The sequence below is a fragment of the Pollicipes pollicipes genome, unplaced genomic scaffold (genome assembly GCF_011947565.3).
Source record: "Pollicipes pollicipes isolate AB1234 unplaced genomic scaffold, Ppol_2.1 Scaffold_2555;HRSCAF=2994_pilon_pilon_pilon, whole genome shotgun sequence".
In the NCBI taxonomy this organism is placed as follows: domain Eukaryota; kingdom Metazoa; phylum Arthropoda; class Thecostraca; order Pollicipedomorpha; family Pollicipedidae; genus Pollicipes; species Pollicipes pollicipes.
In genome coordinates, this window is record NW_023596136.1 from 2,403,975 (window position 1) to 2,419,441 (window position 15,467).

Below are 15,467 nucleotides of genomic sequence, written 5' to 3' on the forward strand. Positions count from 1 at the left end.
AAACGACCGTTCGTTCTTTCTCATTAGTACGCAAAAAACACTTAACTGCTCAGACGCGAGCCACAATACGCTCGGACGATTGCCGTTTGAATAATGGCGGCAGGATCTCTTGATCCTCGTGATGTCACCATGCGCTGAAACATATAGCCCTGGAATAGCCTGGGTGACAGCTTATTTTGGCTCCGAAACTAACAGAGGATGGAATGGGACGTCACATGGCTGGCAAAGAATGCATACAACTATGCCGGCTCTGACTCACAGCTTTACGAGCTGCACTGTGAGGGAGCGGGTCTCATAAACATATTGCGGGGCCCGGCTGCTGGTGTTTGCAGTGCCCAGAATACCTCGCGGGCCTACCGCAGTCGCAGACGGAGCTGGCAGTCAGCACGGCGGGCGGACTCGTGGCATGCGTCATCGTCCACTAATGCTGTTTGCAATGCTTGCGTTGTTCGATCGAATCTGCCTACTCTGCAATGCCTCGCCAATCGCCGATTAATCATCACGTGGCCGACGCTTCCAGTGCGCCTGGTGAATCACCGCTGATGCGAGCGTCCCCACGTGCCTGGACTGGTGCAATCGGCTTCAGTGGAAGCCGCTGTCGCACGTCCCCGACCCCCGGGGCCGACGCACCACGATCTGGGACTGGGAGAGCGTCGCTCCATTCATTCGTCAGTCATTTCCTGCGTTGCGCACGGCGGCCGCCCGAGCCGCACGCCGATTGGTCGAGAGCGCGGCGGTGTATGTGCTCGTGAATCAGCAGCTGACGGCGGCGCAGTCAGCTGTTCAGGTCCGAGCGGCGGTCGCGGCCGGCCGCCAGTCACCGTCGCTGTGCGCGTGCGGGAGCAGCAACTGCCAGAGCTCCGTACACCGCGATGATCGGCGGAGAGGTGAAGAGAGAAGGGCTGCAGCTGAACTTCAGTCGCAGCATCAGTGCGCCGGGCGAGGCGGCGGCGCCGGCCAACGGCCTGACTGTGCCCGTGCGACTTCGTCCGCTTTCCCTGCCCGCCTCGCCAAGCTCAGAGGCGGCCGAGATGAAGAAGTCGCTGGTGGTGGCGCGGACGCGACAGTGCAGCAGCGAGGAGCTGGCCAGGCGGCTCAGCTCGGGCCGCAACAACACGTTCGTGTTACTGGACGTGCGGCCGTTCATGGTGTACAACACGTCGCATATCCAGGGCGCTATCAACCTCAACTGTATGGACCGCTTCAACCGGCGCCGCCTGCAGCTGGGCAAGGCGTCACTGGCCGAGCTGGCCACCAACAAGGAGGCTAAGGATCTGCTGAAGCGCAGGACGTACCGCGAGTTCATCGTCTGTGACGATGACACCACGGACCTGGACCTGCTGCCCTCCAGCCACCCCCTGTTCATGGTGTTCAGCGCCCTTCTGGAGGACAACCGGGAGCCGGTGCTGCTGACAGGTCAGTAATCGCGTCCCCTCTCGCGTCCCAAGGCGCGCGTGTGCTGCATGTGGAAGTCTGGACCCGCAGCCTGGCTAGTCTTCAGTATCGGGAGACGTGGTGGCGGCACCCGGCCTTCGGTCGCCCGTCTCGGCGTCCGTCCAGCGGCCGACCTTGCTGCAGCCTCTGACGTCACGCGGCGCCGCCGTGTTTGGCTGACCGGCCGCCGCCTTGCGCCGGTGATTGGCAGTTGTTCCCGCCGGCGGCTGGCCGCCCGGACTGTGACTCACCGGGCGGCAGTCCCGTTCGCCGGTCTCAGACGCCGTGACCCGCGTCGCCGCGGCGGCCCGTGGTGGCCCCGCGGCAGCGCGAGCGAGCGAGCGGCCTTGTCGCTGCTGCGAACCGCCGCGCGCCCGCTCCCGCGCCGAAATCAGGAAATGGCGGCCGGGTCGAGTCGCTTTGATGACGCTTGCGACACGCGCGCCGCCTTCTCCCCGCGCGCGGCCGCCGGTGCCGGGCCGGCCGGACGCACGGCAGGGGCTGGCCACGGCCACGCGCGCGCTGCCGTGCGTGAGTCAGCCCGGCGCGAGGGGTCCGGCGGCGGCGTGAGCGCGTGTGCGTGAGTCACGCCGGCCTCGTCCCTTCCCCTCCAGCCGGCGGCGTTTTTGCGGCGGCGGGCGGCGGGTGCAGGTTTACCGCAACGGCAGCCAGGCCGGCACCTCTGATGCCGCCAGCCCGGCGGTGCGCCTGCCCTCGGCGAGTTCAGCGACAGGCGACGACCACAGCGTAGCAAACACGTGCGGCCTCGATTCCCGCGGGGCATCCGCCGCGCTCGGTCGGCTCGCCTTTTGTAGCGATATCGACATCGACGAGGACAACTCGATCTGACCCGCCCCCGGAGCGCGGCCACCAGGACCCCCCCCCCCGACCCGCCCGCCACGTCATGTCGTGACGGCCCGTCACACTGCCGCAGCGAGGGAGGGGACCCGCGTGACGCTGACCGCGCGTTCCCCCCCCCTCGCTCCGCGCGCTGAGTCAGCGAACGCAGCCGCAACGCGACCTGAAGGCTCGCGTGGCGCGCGTGCACGCGCTGGCATGGCGCAGTCTGCTGGGAGCGGACCCGGTCTGGTGCCGCCGGCGGCGGGAGCCGCTCCCATGAGATCAGACCCGGACGCGGGCATTCCGACAGGCGGCAGCAGCGGGGGCGTGTGCGGGACGCGCGCGGCCCTGTCGCGAGGCGGCGCTCGCTGTCCGTCGCTTGCGGTCGGCAGTATCGCGAACCGAGCTGTCAGCCTGTCCGCCGCACTGCCAACCGCCGCTGAATCATGCCGACAGGCTTGTCACGCTGTCAGCTGACATTTTCGTCTGTTCGCCGCGGCACCTCGCGCCGGTGCTCGGATTGACCCGGTGGCTACCCAAATCGCGGCGGACGAGGAAACTTCCCGTACGTCCTCCCGAGTCCGGTTGAGTACGCCACACCAGCTGTGCTGTCGCTCCCATCGTCGTGGGGTGCATACCCAACGCGCGCTGGTTTCGCGACGCCCCCGGCTGGTGAGCGGCCACAGGTCAATGAGGGCCGATCAACGTCCAAGGTCGACTTTGTTCGGTGACGTTGGGCAGGGCTGTCACGCTGACACTGTCCGAACGCATACTTCCCCCTTGCCATATTGTCCGAATGAGTCACGCGGTCCATTGTTGTTGCGTCACGCTGGTCGTATAGTCGGCGGGTGGTGCGCCGCCTCCACGCCCAGGGACGGCCCCCTGCCGCGTGCCGCCGGGTCACCGGGTGCGACCGGCCGTCTGCAGGGGGACGCGACCGCCGCCGGGGCCTTTGCGCGGCCCTCACCGGCTTACGTAACCGGCGGCGCAGACGCCCAAGATAAGCGCCGATAGGCGGTATCCCAGCGCGCCGGCCGGCAGCCGCCGGTGTCCGGTCACGTGACTGCCGCCTGCTTTTTGGACGCCGCCTCCGGGGACCGGCCGCTGATGGCGCGAGCTCACGCGCGATACGCACTTCCGGCCGGAAGTGTGCCCCTTCCGGTGGCGGTGTGCGTGCGGCCGCTGGGGCCGGCTCATCCGGCGGGCGAGGTCGGCGGAGGGTCATGGTCTCGGATGTGTGTCGGGCGTCCCGCGACGCGGCGGGGGTGGCGACGGTTGGGCAACAACCCGGGGGTGAGAACTGGGGCTCGGGACCCCGCTTCCGTTTGGCGGCGGTTTCCGCAGTTTTCCCGGCGGTTTGTCCGGTTCCGGTGTCGACACCTGGCCCCTGACCGGAAGGATGTAGAGGTTGGCTGGAAAATTTTGAAATTTACAATGAGCGGACACTTGACAGGATGTTACGCGCGGGCGGTCAATCACGACTCCCTACGTCCGTTCAAAAGGTCCCTGTTGGCGGTCGATAGGGCGTGTGTGCCCCGCAAAGGGAGAGTGAGACCGGGGCTGAACGCACAGCGCAGTTGGCTATCTCCCATGCTCTTTGTGCCGCAGCTAAGCCTGATTGTTAACCGCCGCTTTTGATGGTCGGCGTCCCCTCTCCAGCCTTGTTGCGCCCCGTTCCGCTCATTTTGCTGCAGCTCCAATCGGACCATTCAGTCTTCATCCGACCCTGTCGCCCTTTCAATGACGATCCACACAGCTGGACTCCCAGATTAAATTGCAGCTGTCAAAGCGTCTGGGGCGAGCGCGGGCGCGGCCTGCCAGTGACGAGGCTTCCCCTCGCCGGCCGCAGTGTCTCGGCATCAATTAGGGCCCGCCCCGCGCCCCGCGTGGGGAGCAGAGCAGGGTCGCCCGTGTCCGCGGCACGCGGCCTATCTCAACTGACAGGCCGTCCGGCGGCCGTTATCTGGCGGCCACAATCAGTACAGCGGCGCCGGGCCGGGGCGCGCCGCCGCTTCCGGCCGCGCCGGAAACGGCCGTTTGCGCCTGTCCCCTCGCCGGCTCGCTCCCCTCCACTTCCTTCCTCTCGCGCTCTCAAATCGGCATCGCTTCTATTTCCGCTTCCTCGCCGGGCGACGCGCGCTCCCTCCAGCATCCTGTGCACCTGGCGCAGCATTCCGACAGCGCGCAGCCGGCACCGGCCCGGCGGGGCAGGCCCACTCTCTCCCACGGCCCTCGTCTCGCCCTTCCTGCCTCCTCACCCGCTCCCCTCGCTTCGGCGCCGGGCGGGCGCCGAGACTTCCGCGCCGCTCGCCTTGAGCCGGCGCCAGCCGACCGACCGTCGCGCGTCTGCAGGCTGATCAGCCAGAGCCGTCTGAGCCCAGCGCGATCCCTCAACAGGGCTGATGACGGCCCGGCTTCGGCTCAGAGTCCAGCCCTCCCGCGTCTCCCGAACTGTGCCCGGGCTGCGGGAACCGTTACGGTCGCGGCTAGCGCGCAGCGTTGGTACAGTCGGCGCACGCTATACGCCAGACGGTGTGTGCGACGAAGCGCCCCGTGACGGTGCGTCGCTGAGAGCGCACGCTGCGGCCGGCGGGCCGGGCCGGTGCTGTGCGCTGGCTCACTGTCACACCGTGCCCGGCCCGGCCCGGCCCAGCACGAGTCCGACGACAGCCACGCGGCGACACAAATAGCCGGCGGGCAGCACGCAGCCGACCGGCCGTATGAGGCGCGCCGACAGCCGAGCGCCGGCCAGCGCCGCCGCCGCCGCCGCCGCGCCAGGGGAGCCGCTGACTCATCGTCTTATCTTCCCCCGCACCTCTCGTTGCGGCGTCGGCGGCGTCGGCGGCGACGGTCGTCGGCGAGGGTGGCCGCGGCGGAGTGATTCAGCGGCCCTTGACTCACGACGGCCACGCGCGCGGCCAAAAGCGGCCGGCACGCGGAGCATTTGTAAACACTGGCCGACAGCGGCGCGAGTAATGGCCAGGGCGGTGGCCTCCAGCTTCAAAGGTCCCGGGCTCAATTCTGGTTGGCTTCATATTTCACTGGGCCCAACGCGACAACCGAGACGTGGCGCTGGCGACGCTAATGAGCCTTATAAATGACTTGTGCGTCTATTTGTAACATACCCTCGGTATTTTGGGTCATCGGGCGGGCTGTTTTGAGTGGGCATTAGCCACCCGGTGTCTTAACCCGGCCTCGCTCAAGCTTCTGGTCTTAAAATGTCGCCTCCAGACCACACCAGGTCACCAGCTGCGCTTATTCTGGTTTGGGCGACGGGCCCAGGCTAAATGCGAGTACACTGCCCCGCCCTCCCAACAGGTGTTGGCCGTGTTTGTGTAGCTCAACAACGCAGTTGTTTGACTCAGCCGGCGGTCATGGGTACGCCGCGTGCTGGCCCGGATCCCGAGCGGCGGCGCGGCGAGCGTTCACCCCGCACCGTCAGCCTGTCGGCCGCATATGTGCCTGCTGAGGTCATCACGGCGGCGGCGTCTGCTGGGCGGCTGTGCTGGCGTCGGCCCGGCTCGCAGCGTCCCGTCTCCCGAGTGGCGGCCGTCTCATGCTCGCCGCGCCTCCGCCCTCGCTGCGCACGTCCGCTCACCACCGCTGCTCTCCGTCGCCAGGTGGCATGAAGGCGTTCTGCCGCGACTTCGCGTCGCTCTGTCACTCGGAGCTGCGTCCGATGACGCTCGACGGACCCGACTCGGTGGCGCAGCTGCGCGAGCGCGCCGACGAGATCGAGAGCGCGCAGGTGACGCAGATCCTGCCGTTCCTCTACGTCGGCAACCAGCAAGACGCCAAGGACCTGGTCAGTCTCAAGGTGAGTGCCAGGTCCGCCCAGCCACCTCCCGGACGCGGGGGGCGACCGCCGCCTGCAGACGGAGGAATGTACTCGGTCATGTCTGTTGCATTTGCTTTGCGCTGCAGAGGCACATGACGTACAGCCGATAGCATAAGCCTCGTGTCATCTTGGAGAGATTACGACTTGGAAATACCCGGCTTTCATTTGGAGCGTTATCCGATGGTGGTGGTGGGGGGCTCACATGGCCGCGTGCTCGATCACACCCAGATGACGGAACTGCTAACAGTGATCACGTGCACTCGGCGTGGGTCGCCACTCCAAAACGCCCGCACGCGGTGCGCGGTCTTCCCGCCCGCTGCAGAATACGAATTAGCGGGCCGCCAGCTGGCTCCCTGACGTCATCAGTAGCCCATCACCGTGGCGCAGATCACGGGGGCTGGGCTTACCAGCCGCCGTGTCCGCGCCCCGCCCCGCCGCACCCGGCTCATGACGTCACTCCCGTCCGCAGAACTGCGGCATCACGCGCGTGCTGAACGTGACGGCCCACGTGCCGGGCTACCATCAGCAGCAAGGCATCAGCTACAAGACGCTGCCGGCGGCCGACTCGGGCCAGCAGAACATCAGCCAGTACTTTGACGAGGCGCTCGAGTTCATCGGTGAGTGCCGCTCCCCACCGGGTCGATTCCCTCCCCCTCCCGCGCGCCGTACGCACTTCCGCCGGCGGTGAGTCAGAGGAGGCGCGTCGCCGCCGACGGAAATAGTCGGCGACGGCGACCCGCCCCCTGCGCCGTCACCGACGCGGCGGCGGCGACCGGCACGGGCCAGCGTCGGTGGCGGCAATCGCCCCGTCGATATTATGTGACGCAGACGGTGTGGCGCCGGCGACGCCTTGTTAGACGGTGTGCCGCCACGTCGGCGGCGGCGGACGCTGACGCGGGGAAGGCGGAGGAAAGCCTCCAACAGCCTTGGCAAGATTTAGCATCGCGCGGGCGGCGTAAGGTTAAGGGAGTGGTGCCTCAAAACATCGATAACTTCCTAACGGTGTGTCGCCGGCGGTGCTCCGCCATACGCTGCGGCGCCGGTGGTGCTCCGTCAGACGGTGTGTCGCCGGCGGTGCTCCGTCATACGCTGCGGCGCCGGTGGTGCTCCGTCAGACGGTGTGTCGCCGGCGTTGCTCCGTCATACGCTGCGGCGCCGGTGGTGCTCCGTCAGACGGTGTGTCGCCGGCGGTGCTCCGTCATACGCTGCGGCGCCAGTGATGCTCCGTCAGACGGTGTGTCGCCGGCGGTGCTCCGTCATACGCCGCGGCGCCGGCGTCAGCGACGCGGCGGACTGTCAGCCGACCCGGGGCCGACCGCCCACCTCACGAATACGGAGGCGGAAATCGATGGGCCCGGCCGACCGAGGCCGCGCCGGGGTCGCGGGGCGGCTCTCGCGTCCGCGTCTCTGACGCTGAGCCTCCGGGCCGACGCGTCTCTGACGTCTCGGGCCGGACCACGCGCCGCCACACCCGAGCGGGCCCGGCGGGTTGGCCGGGCGGCTTGGCAGGCTCGGCGCATAGCAGCCTATACCACGGACGTCACGCATTCGTTACGCCGTCCGAGTCTGGCGGCGTGCCCTCGCCGGCTGCCGCTGTAGATTGGGACATTTTTGTCGCTCCCATTCCGTGCCGTCCTCTCCTGTCCTCTGGTGGAAATTGACACCGAGTATTGATTTGCCAATCGCTCATCGTGAGACGTTTCTGTTGATTTCTTCCTGCCCATTTGTGCCTTCTAAGAACACTGGTAATTCTAGACCCTTAATCATGGCGTAACCATGCCTCAACATGCGACCCCGACCTTTTTTAGGGCTGTTTTCACGCCCCTTAGTCATTGCCCGCCCACATGACGTTGGCCTGTCATGTCCTTTGTTGCGCTGCGGTGGCGGGCGTCGCTCAGGTGTGAGTCACGACTCGTGAGTCGCAGCCGCGCACGCCAGGCGCTGGGGCGCGTTCGAACTGCCGCCGATCGGTACGGCCTGTCGCGCCTGCTGTGTCAAACACCCCCAAAAAGCCTGGAAAAGCCGGCCGATGGCGCTCGCGCCCGCGCACGGGCCCAGGGCTTCCCCGAAGGCCCCGCGGTGGCGCACCGTCAGTTCTGTGTTATCTGTGGGCGGCGCCCGAGGCTCGATCCAGAGCGGGCCCTTCAAGTTCTCATTGCGTCGAGCGGACTGGATCCGGGGAAGTTCCAGCGGCGTTTTTCGAACGCGCCAGCTGCGCACCTGGCAACGGCGACTGGATGGACTGGCAACTGCCGTGTGGATCGCTGCAGGGCGTCCCGTGCGGCGCTCGGCGGCGTTGCCAGACATGGGCACGGCGCAGCTGTCCCCGGCGTCGGACCTGGGTGCGGCGGCCGCGCCGGGCCGAGACAGCCGGACCCTGTTGTCGCCTCGCGGCGGCGCGCGTTAAGCCCTTCCGGCGAGCTGACGTCCCCGGCTCTGACTCACACGCGGTCGTCTGTCACCGACGAGTACAAACGACCCGCCGCGCACAACGGCCCCAGATTTCGCCGCCCAAACGGCAAACGACGCTTTCATTGTTTGATAATGGGCTAATGGGAGCAAACAATGACGGGCTTATGATTCACGCGCGGGGCGAGACGGGCTGGGGTGCCGCTCTCCCTCGTCTCGGCTCCCCCAGAGGCTGGTAATCGACGGGTGCCGCAGCGCCGTGTTCGACATGCGGCGCCGATTAGGCAGCGAATGGGCCGCCCCGGCCGCGCAGCCGGCGCCTGCTGCATTCGACACCGCCGGCATCGCTGGCGATACGGGCCGGTGACGCGGCGGCCGCCTGACCCCGCCCGAACCCGGCCACGTCGTGTGCAACGCAGCCGTGTGGGCGGCGCCGCTGCTGGCCCGGGCCGGTCGCCAGGCACTTCAGCGTCGCAGAGCGGCCTTTCACCGAGGCCGCCCGGCGCGCCCTGCCATTGGTCGGCCGCCGCTGACGTCACCGATTGCGGTCCGGGATGACTCATCGCCCGCAGAGGCGCGTCCAGACGCGGCTGGCGGGCGGCGAGGACGACCGGCGAGGTCGTCGCCAGCGACGCACGGAGCTGCAGTTGCGAGGAGTGTTTTCGGCGGCGGCGGCGGCGGGTGACAAAGTGGCCTGGCCGTCGCGCGCAGCGCGGTGCTGGCGCGGCGTGCGGCCACCGTCCGCCGCGCCAAGCGAAACAGGGCGGCGCGTGTGAGTGGCAGGCCATTAGCGCGCGCCGCCGCCGCCGCTGGCGGCCGTGCACGGCTGGTGTCGTCGCTCTCCGCGCCGCCATCTGCCGCTGCGGCCGCTATTGATCGTCCCCGGCAGCCGTGACTCATACATGGAAAACACGGCGTGCGCATGCGCCGTCCGCGGAATCTGGGCCGGATGACGTCACCGGCCGGGAAGTGGACCGCCCGCATTGACGGCTGGAGGGCGGGCGCGGCGCGGCCACGGCCCTGGAACGGCACGGAAGCCGGCCGCGCGCCTCGCGCCGGACCCGGCCCGGCCGCCGCTCTCAGGCCGTGGCTGGCGCTCGGCACCAGCGATTTCAAGGCGTCCTGGCACGTCATGGCATGCCATCGCGTGCACGGCGGCCGCTTTGAATGGTAGCGCCCGGGCGTGCACGGCGAGGGCGTGCGCCCGCTCGCCAGTAAATGAGCGCCGGCTTCCTGGGGGTTCCCAGTTGGGACGCTACACGGAGCCATATAAGCCGCGGCCTTTGCTTTATGCAGCGTTTTGTCGAAGGTGGTGCTCCGCGCGCGGTCTGACGGCCCCGTAAATTTCGTCAGCTACCGCAATCGCTATTGGAGTCCTTGTAATGGAAAGTGACTGCTCTTGTATGACGGTGGGCTTCACGCTCGCGCGGCGTCCGGGCACAGGACTGCATGTGACCGTTCTCTGGCGTGTATGACCAGCGTTGTCTTTCTGCCGCCTATCTGACCGCGCGTTCCCCTGCGTTGCAGACTGCGCCCGGCGGCATCAGGCGAATGTGCTGGTCCACTGCGTGGCCGGCGTGTCTCGCTCGCCCACCATCGCTATCGCCTACATCATGAAGTACCTGCCGATGACCATGCTGGAGGCGTACCATCTGGTCAAGTCGCGCCGCCCCATCATCAGCCCCAACCTCAACTTCATGGGCCAGCTGCTGGAGTGGGAACAGTGTCTGCGCTCAGAGCTCAGCACGTGCTCGGAGGGCTCGGCGCCGAGCGCGGTGTGCCTGCCGGGGCCGCCAGCCGGCCAGCAGAGCCCCTGCCGGCCGCTGGAAACGTGCACCAGCTGACCGGAGCGGCCCGCGCCCGACCCCGCGCCGCCGACCGGCCAGCAGAGTCCCCGCCGGCCGCTGGAGACGGAGGCCTGACCGCGCTTGGGTCGGGAGAAGCCGCAGCGGCGGCCGCACTGCCCTACCTCGCCGCCGACCACGCGCCGCGGAGGCGGCCGGCTGTCGGCGGCGCACCCGGGGCCCGGGTGCGCCCGCCCCGCCGCGCCCCCGGCCCCGTCGGAAGTATTACGCCCGCCTGTGTCATGATCTCAACTTAGATCGCCCGGACCGTGTCCGTCCGAGGCGGTCGGAGAGTGTTTGTGATCGCGCCGTCGGGTCACGTGACGTACGTCGACCCAACGGTCGGGCGGAGGAGGCCCGGCCCGCGCGGCGCGCTCTGCCGCTCCGGACTGATCCGGGACCCCCGGCCGCAGTCGGTCTTAGCCGTGAAGTGTGCCATTAGCTTACGCCACCCTTGTCTTGTATACTCTCACGTTGTACTAGCTGGGAGTCACGGCAGTCTTCTTTGTGCTATAGTTTCGTGGAGTCGCCATCACCATGTAGAGAACGCGTGATGTGTATCAAACATGAAGAACGTATTTATTTTATCGCGCCTTTTGTAGATACGTGTGTCGAAGTGGTAGATGTCTGAGTCTGGTTTTGATTTGTGTTCACTGAAGTACCCGTCACCATTCATATATCCCACAAAGTGAGTGTGAAATAAACAAACATATTATGGATTGTTGTATTACAGTGCCCCTCTGAAAGCAACTTGCGGATTAAGCCACGGATGAGCGGTCCAGGGGAAAGGGGAGGCGTTCAGATTGTCCAAAGTACAGGATGTTCAAACGTACAGAATGCCTGCAGTTTGTAATGTCCAACGAACAATGTCAAACTGGGAAATAGCTTCCAAAATGACTCGGTGTGGAGATGTTCATAATGCCCAAAGTACAGAACGTCCTACATACATAATGCCCAATGTACACAATGTCTAATGTACAGAACGTCCAAGGTTCGTAATGTCCAATGTACACAATATCCAAAATGAGAAATGACTCCCAAGATGGCGCAGAGTGTCGCCCGCGGGGAATGTGGGGTTCCGCCTGTCAGCACACTGACGAGCGCCGTAGCCCACACCGGGCGCCCACAGCAACGGCAGCCACCACGTGCGAGGTGGCATGTCCAGCACTGACTTATGCTTATCGAAGGAATGATAGTGCGATGAGCCGTTGTCGTAAATGGACGCCGCGAATCACCGGCATGTAGGCATGCGTGGCAACTGTAACGTATCCGCCAGCATGCGTGACAACTGTCACCTAACCTGTCATTCGCCGGCATGCGTGACAGACCATGCGCCCATTCGGGGACCGTGCGCAATGCTTCGTAGTTCTCACTCGATGAGAGTTGAACGAGGACGTGAATTCCCACAACGTATCGCTCTGGCGGCTGGTGCATCTGGGTCACGTGACGCTCACAAGTGGCGATCACCAAACCGTCTATCTATGCGCGTTGCCAGTGAGATCATTAGATTCACAGCTCATCACGAGGCCCGTCGCGTTGGGGGCCGGTCAAATACGTGCCGGCCAAGAGGCGAAATTAATGCTTGTCACGACTGATACAGTTGCCTAATGATATAAAAATATTGCACCATTTGACAAGGGCAACTGTTGGCACAACCTTCCATAGGAACCCCTTTGGGTATTCCAGGTTGGTTGTCGTAATGAGATGTGGAACGAGTGGAGTGAGCGAGGAGCAGCATCAACAACAGCGGACGAAGCAAGCGGCACATATGTTATGATTTGCATCCGACACTCACTCCCTCACTCACTCACTCCCTCACTCACTCACTCACTTCTGTCCGTCTGGCAACAGCGCCGTGAGTTGAGCCTTAAGTGAAACTTACGAAGTAAACAGTTTTATGAGCCAGCTGCGCTGTAACAGCCTCCAAGCGCCTGCACTTGTTTTGGCTCTGCGTCCATGAAACAGAACATGAGACCTCGTGCTGTGTTGGTGAGCTATGGTAGGCAGTTGCACTGTTATGCCAGACGGGTGGCCGTCGATTGACACTTCCCAGGTAGACCACGAACGGGGGTACAGTGTAAGTTTTTTGCGTGCTCAGCCTCGCCAGAGGACGGAGCTCAGCAGATTTGTGGTCTCGCCTCATTTGCCGGAAAGTATGCGTGTGCAAACATTCAACAGTTTCTGAAAGGGAAGAGTTCCAGCTCCTCATTGAGTGGCGTAAAACGAAATGCAGCGGCGCATTGTGGAGATCACTGCAGCGACTTAACAACTGCAAAGATGATGCCAAAATCAAACTACGCTTGCGTGTGTTAGGGCCAAACGTATGCCGGCGCATTTTCCCACGAGCTGGGCGTCTTGTGAACCAAATGTCAGGCGCCTTTCTAGGTCAAGTGCTATTTTTGACACCTGTACTTCTACAAAGCACTGACGCCCAGAATCTGATGCTGACCTGGGGACAGCCGCAAGCATCCTCAGAAATCCAAAACAATTGCATGCGTTTTGACGGTGTCTGCCTACTGGATGGAGAAAGAAAGCCATCTGAAGGTGTCCTGCGATTCCGGTCCCACTGATCTAATCGCATGAGCGGGCGGATTTGCTGTTTCGCCGTTTCCACGACGGAGCCGGTATTGGCGTGCCTGGTGGATGCCTCATTTCGAAGTTGTTGACTGCGACCGGGTCTTCCGCGATCAGGGCGATAAACAGACCATTCAGCCGGCCTTCCCGGGCCGCGTGGCATCCCAACGTTACGTCACGACTCTTTCCCGAAAAGGGGCGGGCGTCGCGCATGTGAGAAGATGGTGCAGACAGGGCGGCCCTGCATGGACTCCGCTATTTCCGTCAGCCGCACGGTGCGGATGGTGACCGGCATCAAATGACATGCGGCATGAGGCTCGGTATCTTGGGACAGCGTGCACCCGCCGCTTTGACATTCACCATACCCGACAGGCGGAAACTTCATGCAAGTAGGCTGTAAACAGCGCGACAAACAGACGTCATTTAAGATACGGAGAAATCGCCAGGGCATTGCCGGTAACGTGCCAGCACCCTGAACGCAGCATCGAAGGACTTTGCCTCCCTTGGGGAGCACTGGCTCATAGCTGGCCTTGCCAGTCGGCATTTTCCCTTCGCCGGATAAGGAGTCTCACAAGCCCGGTCTATTTCGACAGCTAAGCACGCTACAGTCTGGTGGAAGCTGGCGTTGGATAGCGCACGCGATGCCACATCGGATTGGCGTGGCTTCAACACAGAACAAGTGACCCTTCATGAATCACAGCAGGCTGACCAGGTCATGTTAGTGAATCTGAACCTCGTTATTGATTCGTTTTATCCCGTTTTAATTGGTACGCGACGCACTCGATGCGAACGCGACGTCCAATGCCAGACAGGAGGAAGACACCAAGTTTTGAAAGGGTGCCCATTTGTATCGCCTTCTTTACTCTTAATATGGCTGCAATACCTTTTAGTGAGATAAATTCACAGAGCGCATGACGTCAGTCTAGCCCCTCGTTCCCGAGTAGACCAAAAGCGTGCTTTTGACGGGGGCGTGGCTCATCATTGTTATGCGTGCTGTTTCGTAGGACGACGAGTAACCTTTATGAGCAGAGCATCTTTTTCTGCCACGGCATCCGATCCCTTTTTCCCTAAGATCACCGCCGTGGCACTTTGTGAGATGGATGCGATGTTGTACGTTTTTTCATTGCGTTCCTATGAATAGCACAGAGGCCCTCGCGGATGAAAATGAGCTGAGGAGATTTTTGACCGACGATTTGATCTCATCTCACACGAGCGCTCATTTCTGTCCCGTGTTTCACCCGCTATCACACGTACTTTCGCACCATTTGTGTGAGGAGTGAATCACCAGCGCCGGACTTACCGGCCGCTGGCATCACTTCTTATCACAGGAAAACCAACATATGACGACAGCGCGCTATTTTCCATTAGCAGTCCCGGCTCATCCGGCTCACTACCTTTCACGATGCTGGTGCGGTCAAACGCAGTCACAACTTAATGAGGTCCTTCTCAATAAAACGAGAAACGAAATGCAAAGGAAAATGAAACGATCCAAAGCGCAAATCATAACTGTTATGACTATGTATGCAATATATATATATATATATATATATATATATATATATATATATATATATAATTATATCATTGTGCACATGCACAAAGACAGGCACATTCTCTATACGACATTAAGACTTAATGTCGCAGTGCTCAACGCCCATTTCTCCTCGATCCCATTCGCTGAGGCCCCTGCTGCTCTTGGGGTTTTAGGTAAGACACCGTCCTAGACTTTTCTATTTACTGTTCTATTCCAAAGCACACACAGCGAGCAATGTTCCCGCATTACACAACAGATGCCTACCATTCACAGCACTCGCAGACAGGCAGAACTCGGCATGCTTCTGGGCGCCGCTGGCCTGGAGGGTGAGACGGCGCCAACCATAGGTAGTTTACATATATATATATATATATATATATATATATATATATATATATATATATATATATGTATATATATATACATATATATATATATAACTGAATAGATTTGCGCCTCCGTGATTTCTTGCTTGCTTGAAATAGAAGGAGAGGTGTTCAGTATTTGGCGCTCGCGCCTTTGGGTTACTCCCAACGCCCCACTCGCACATGCCTTCGCGTTCTGTTCAAAATGCACTATCATACGGCACGATACGAAACGAGGAGGGGTTTATTTTCCGCTACGTTATTTCTGCAAATCATGGGGTTGCCACTCGACAGTATGTAACGGTTCCGTCGTTGTGCTGCGTTACCCAATGTCTCTTGTAGAGTGCCGTATTTATAAAGAGCGCCTATTTGACGTAAAAATATCCGATCGTGGTCACTGGGGCCATGTTAAGAAAAGATACACCATTGCTCATCACGGGATGGACTCAATAAAGCACAGGTTATGGCCATCATGAAGGGTAGGAAGGGGGAGGGGCGTATCGCGCCGATATTGTGCCACTCTAATCTCTTTCAAATTTATACGAGAGGGGTACCTGCGTATCAGCAGAACGCGAGCATTGCAATGAAAATCCTCGTCCAACACGGGGAAACCGTTTCTGTGCGTGTTT

General features: G+C 62.4%; 1 protein-coding gene across 1 annotated transcript; it reads left to right on the forward strand.

The window, feature by feature from the left end:
- The first annotated feature begins 787 nt into the window (after positions 1 to 787).
- On the forward strand, positions 788 to 11,084 carry LOC119104308 (dual specificity protein phosphatase 10). The gene is made up of 4 exons (XM_037228009.1): positions 788 to 1,416; positions 5,895 to 6,091; positions 6,582 to 6,729; positions 10,049 to 11,084. Exons 1-4 carry the CDS (start codon positions 873 to 875, stop codon positions 10,363 to 10,365), a joined length of 1,206 nt encoding a protein of 401 aa, XP_037083904.1. The 5' UTR covers positions 788 to 872; the 3' UTR covers positions 10,366 to 11,084.
- Positions 11,085 to 15,467: the final 4,383 nt, after the last annotated feature.

Excerpts from the sequence above, each read along its gene's own strand:
- LOC119104308 (XM_037228009.1), top strand. The coding sequence starts at position 873 with ATGATCGGCGGAGAGGTGAAGAGAGAAGGGCTGCAGCTGAACTTCAGT. Across the intron at positions 6,092-6,581 it reads AGGACCTGGTCAGTCTCAAG|AACTGCGGCATCACGCGCGT; the intron begins GTGAGTGCCAGG and ends TCCCGTCCGCAG. Across the intron at positions 6,730-10,048 it reads CGAGGCGCTCGAGTTCATCG|ACTGCGCCCGGCGGCATCAG; the intron begins GTGAGTGCCGCT and ends CCTGCGTTGCAG.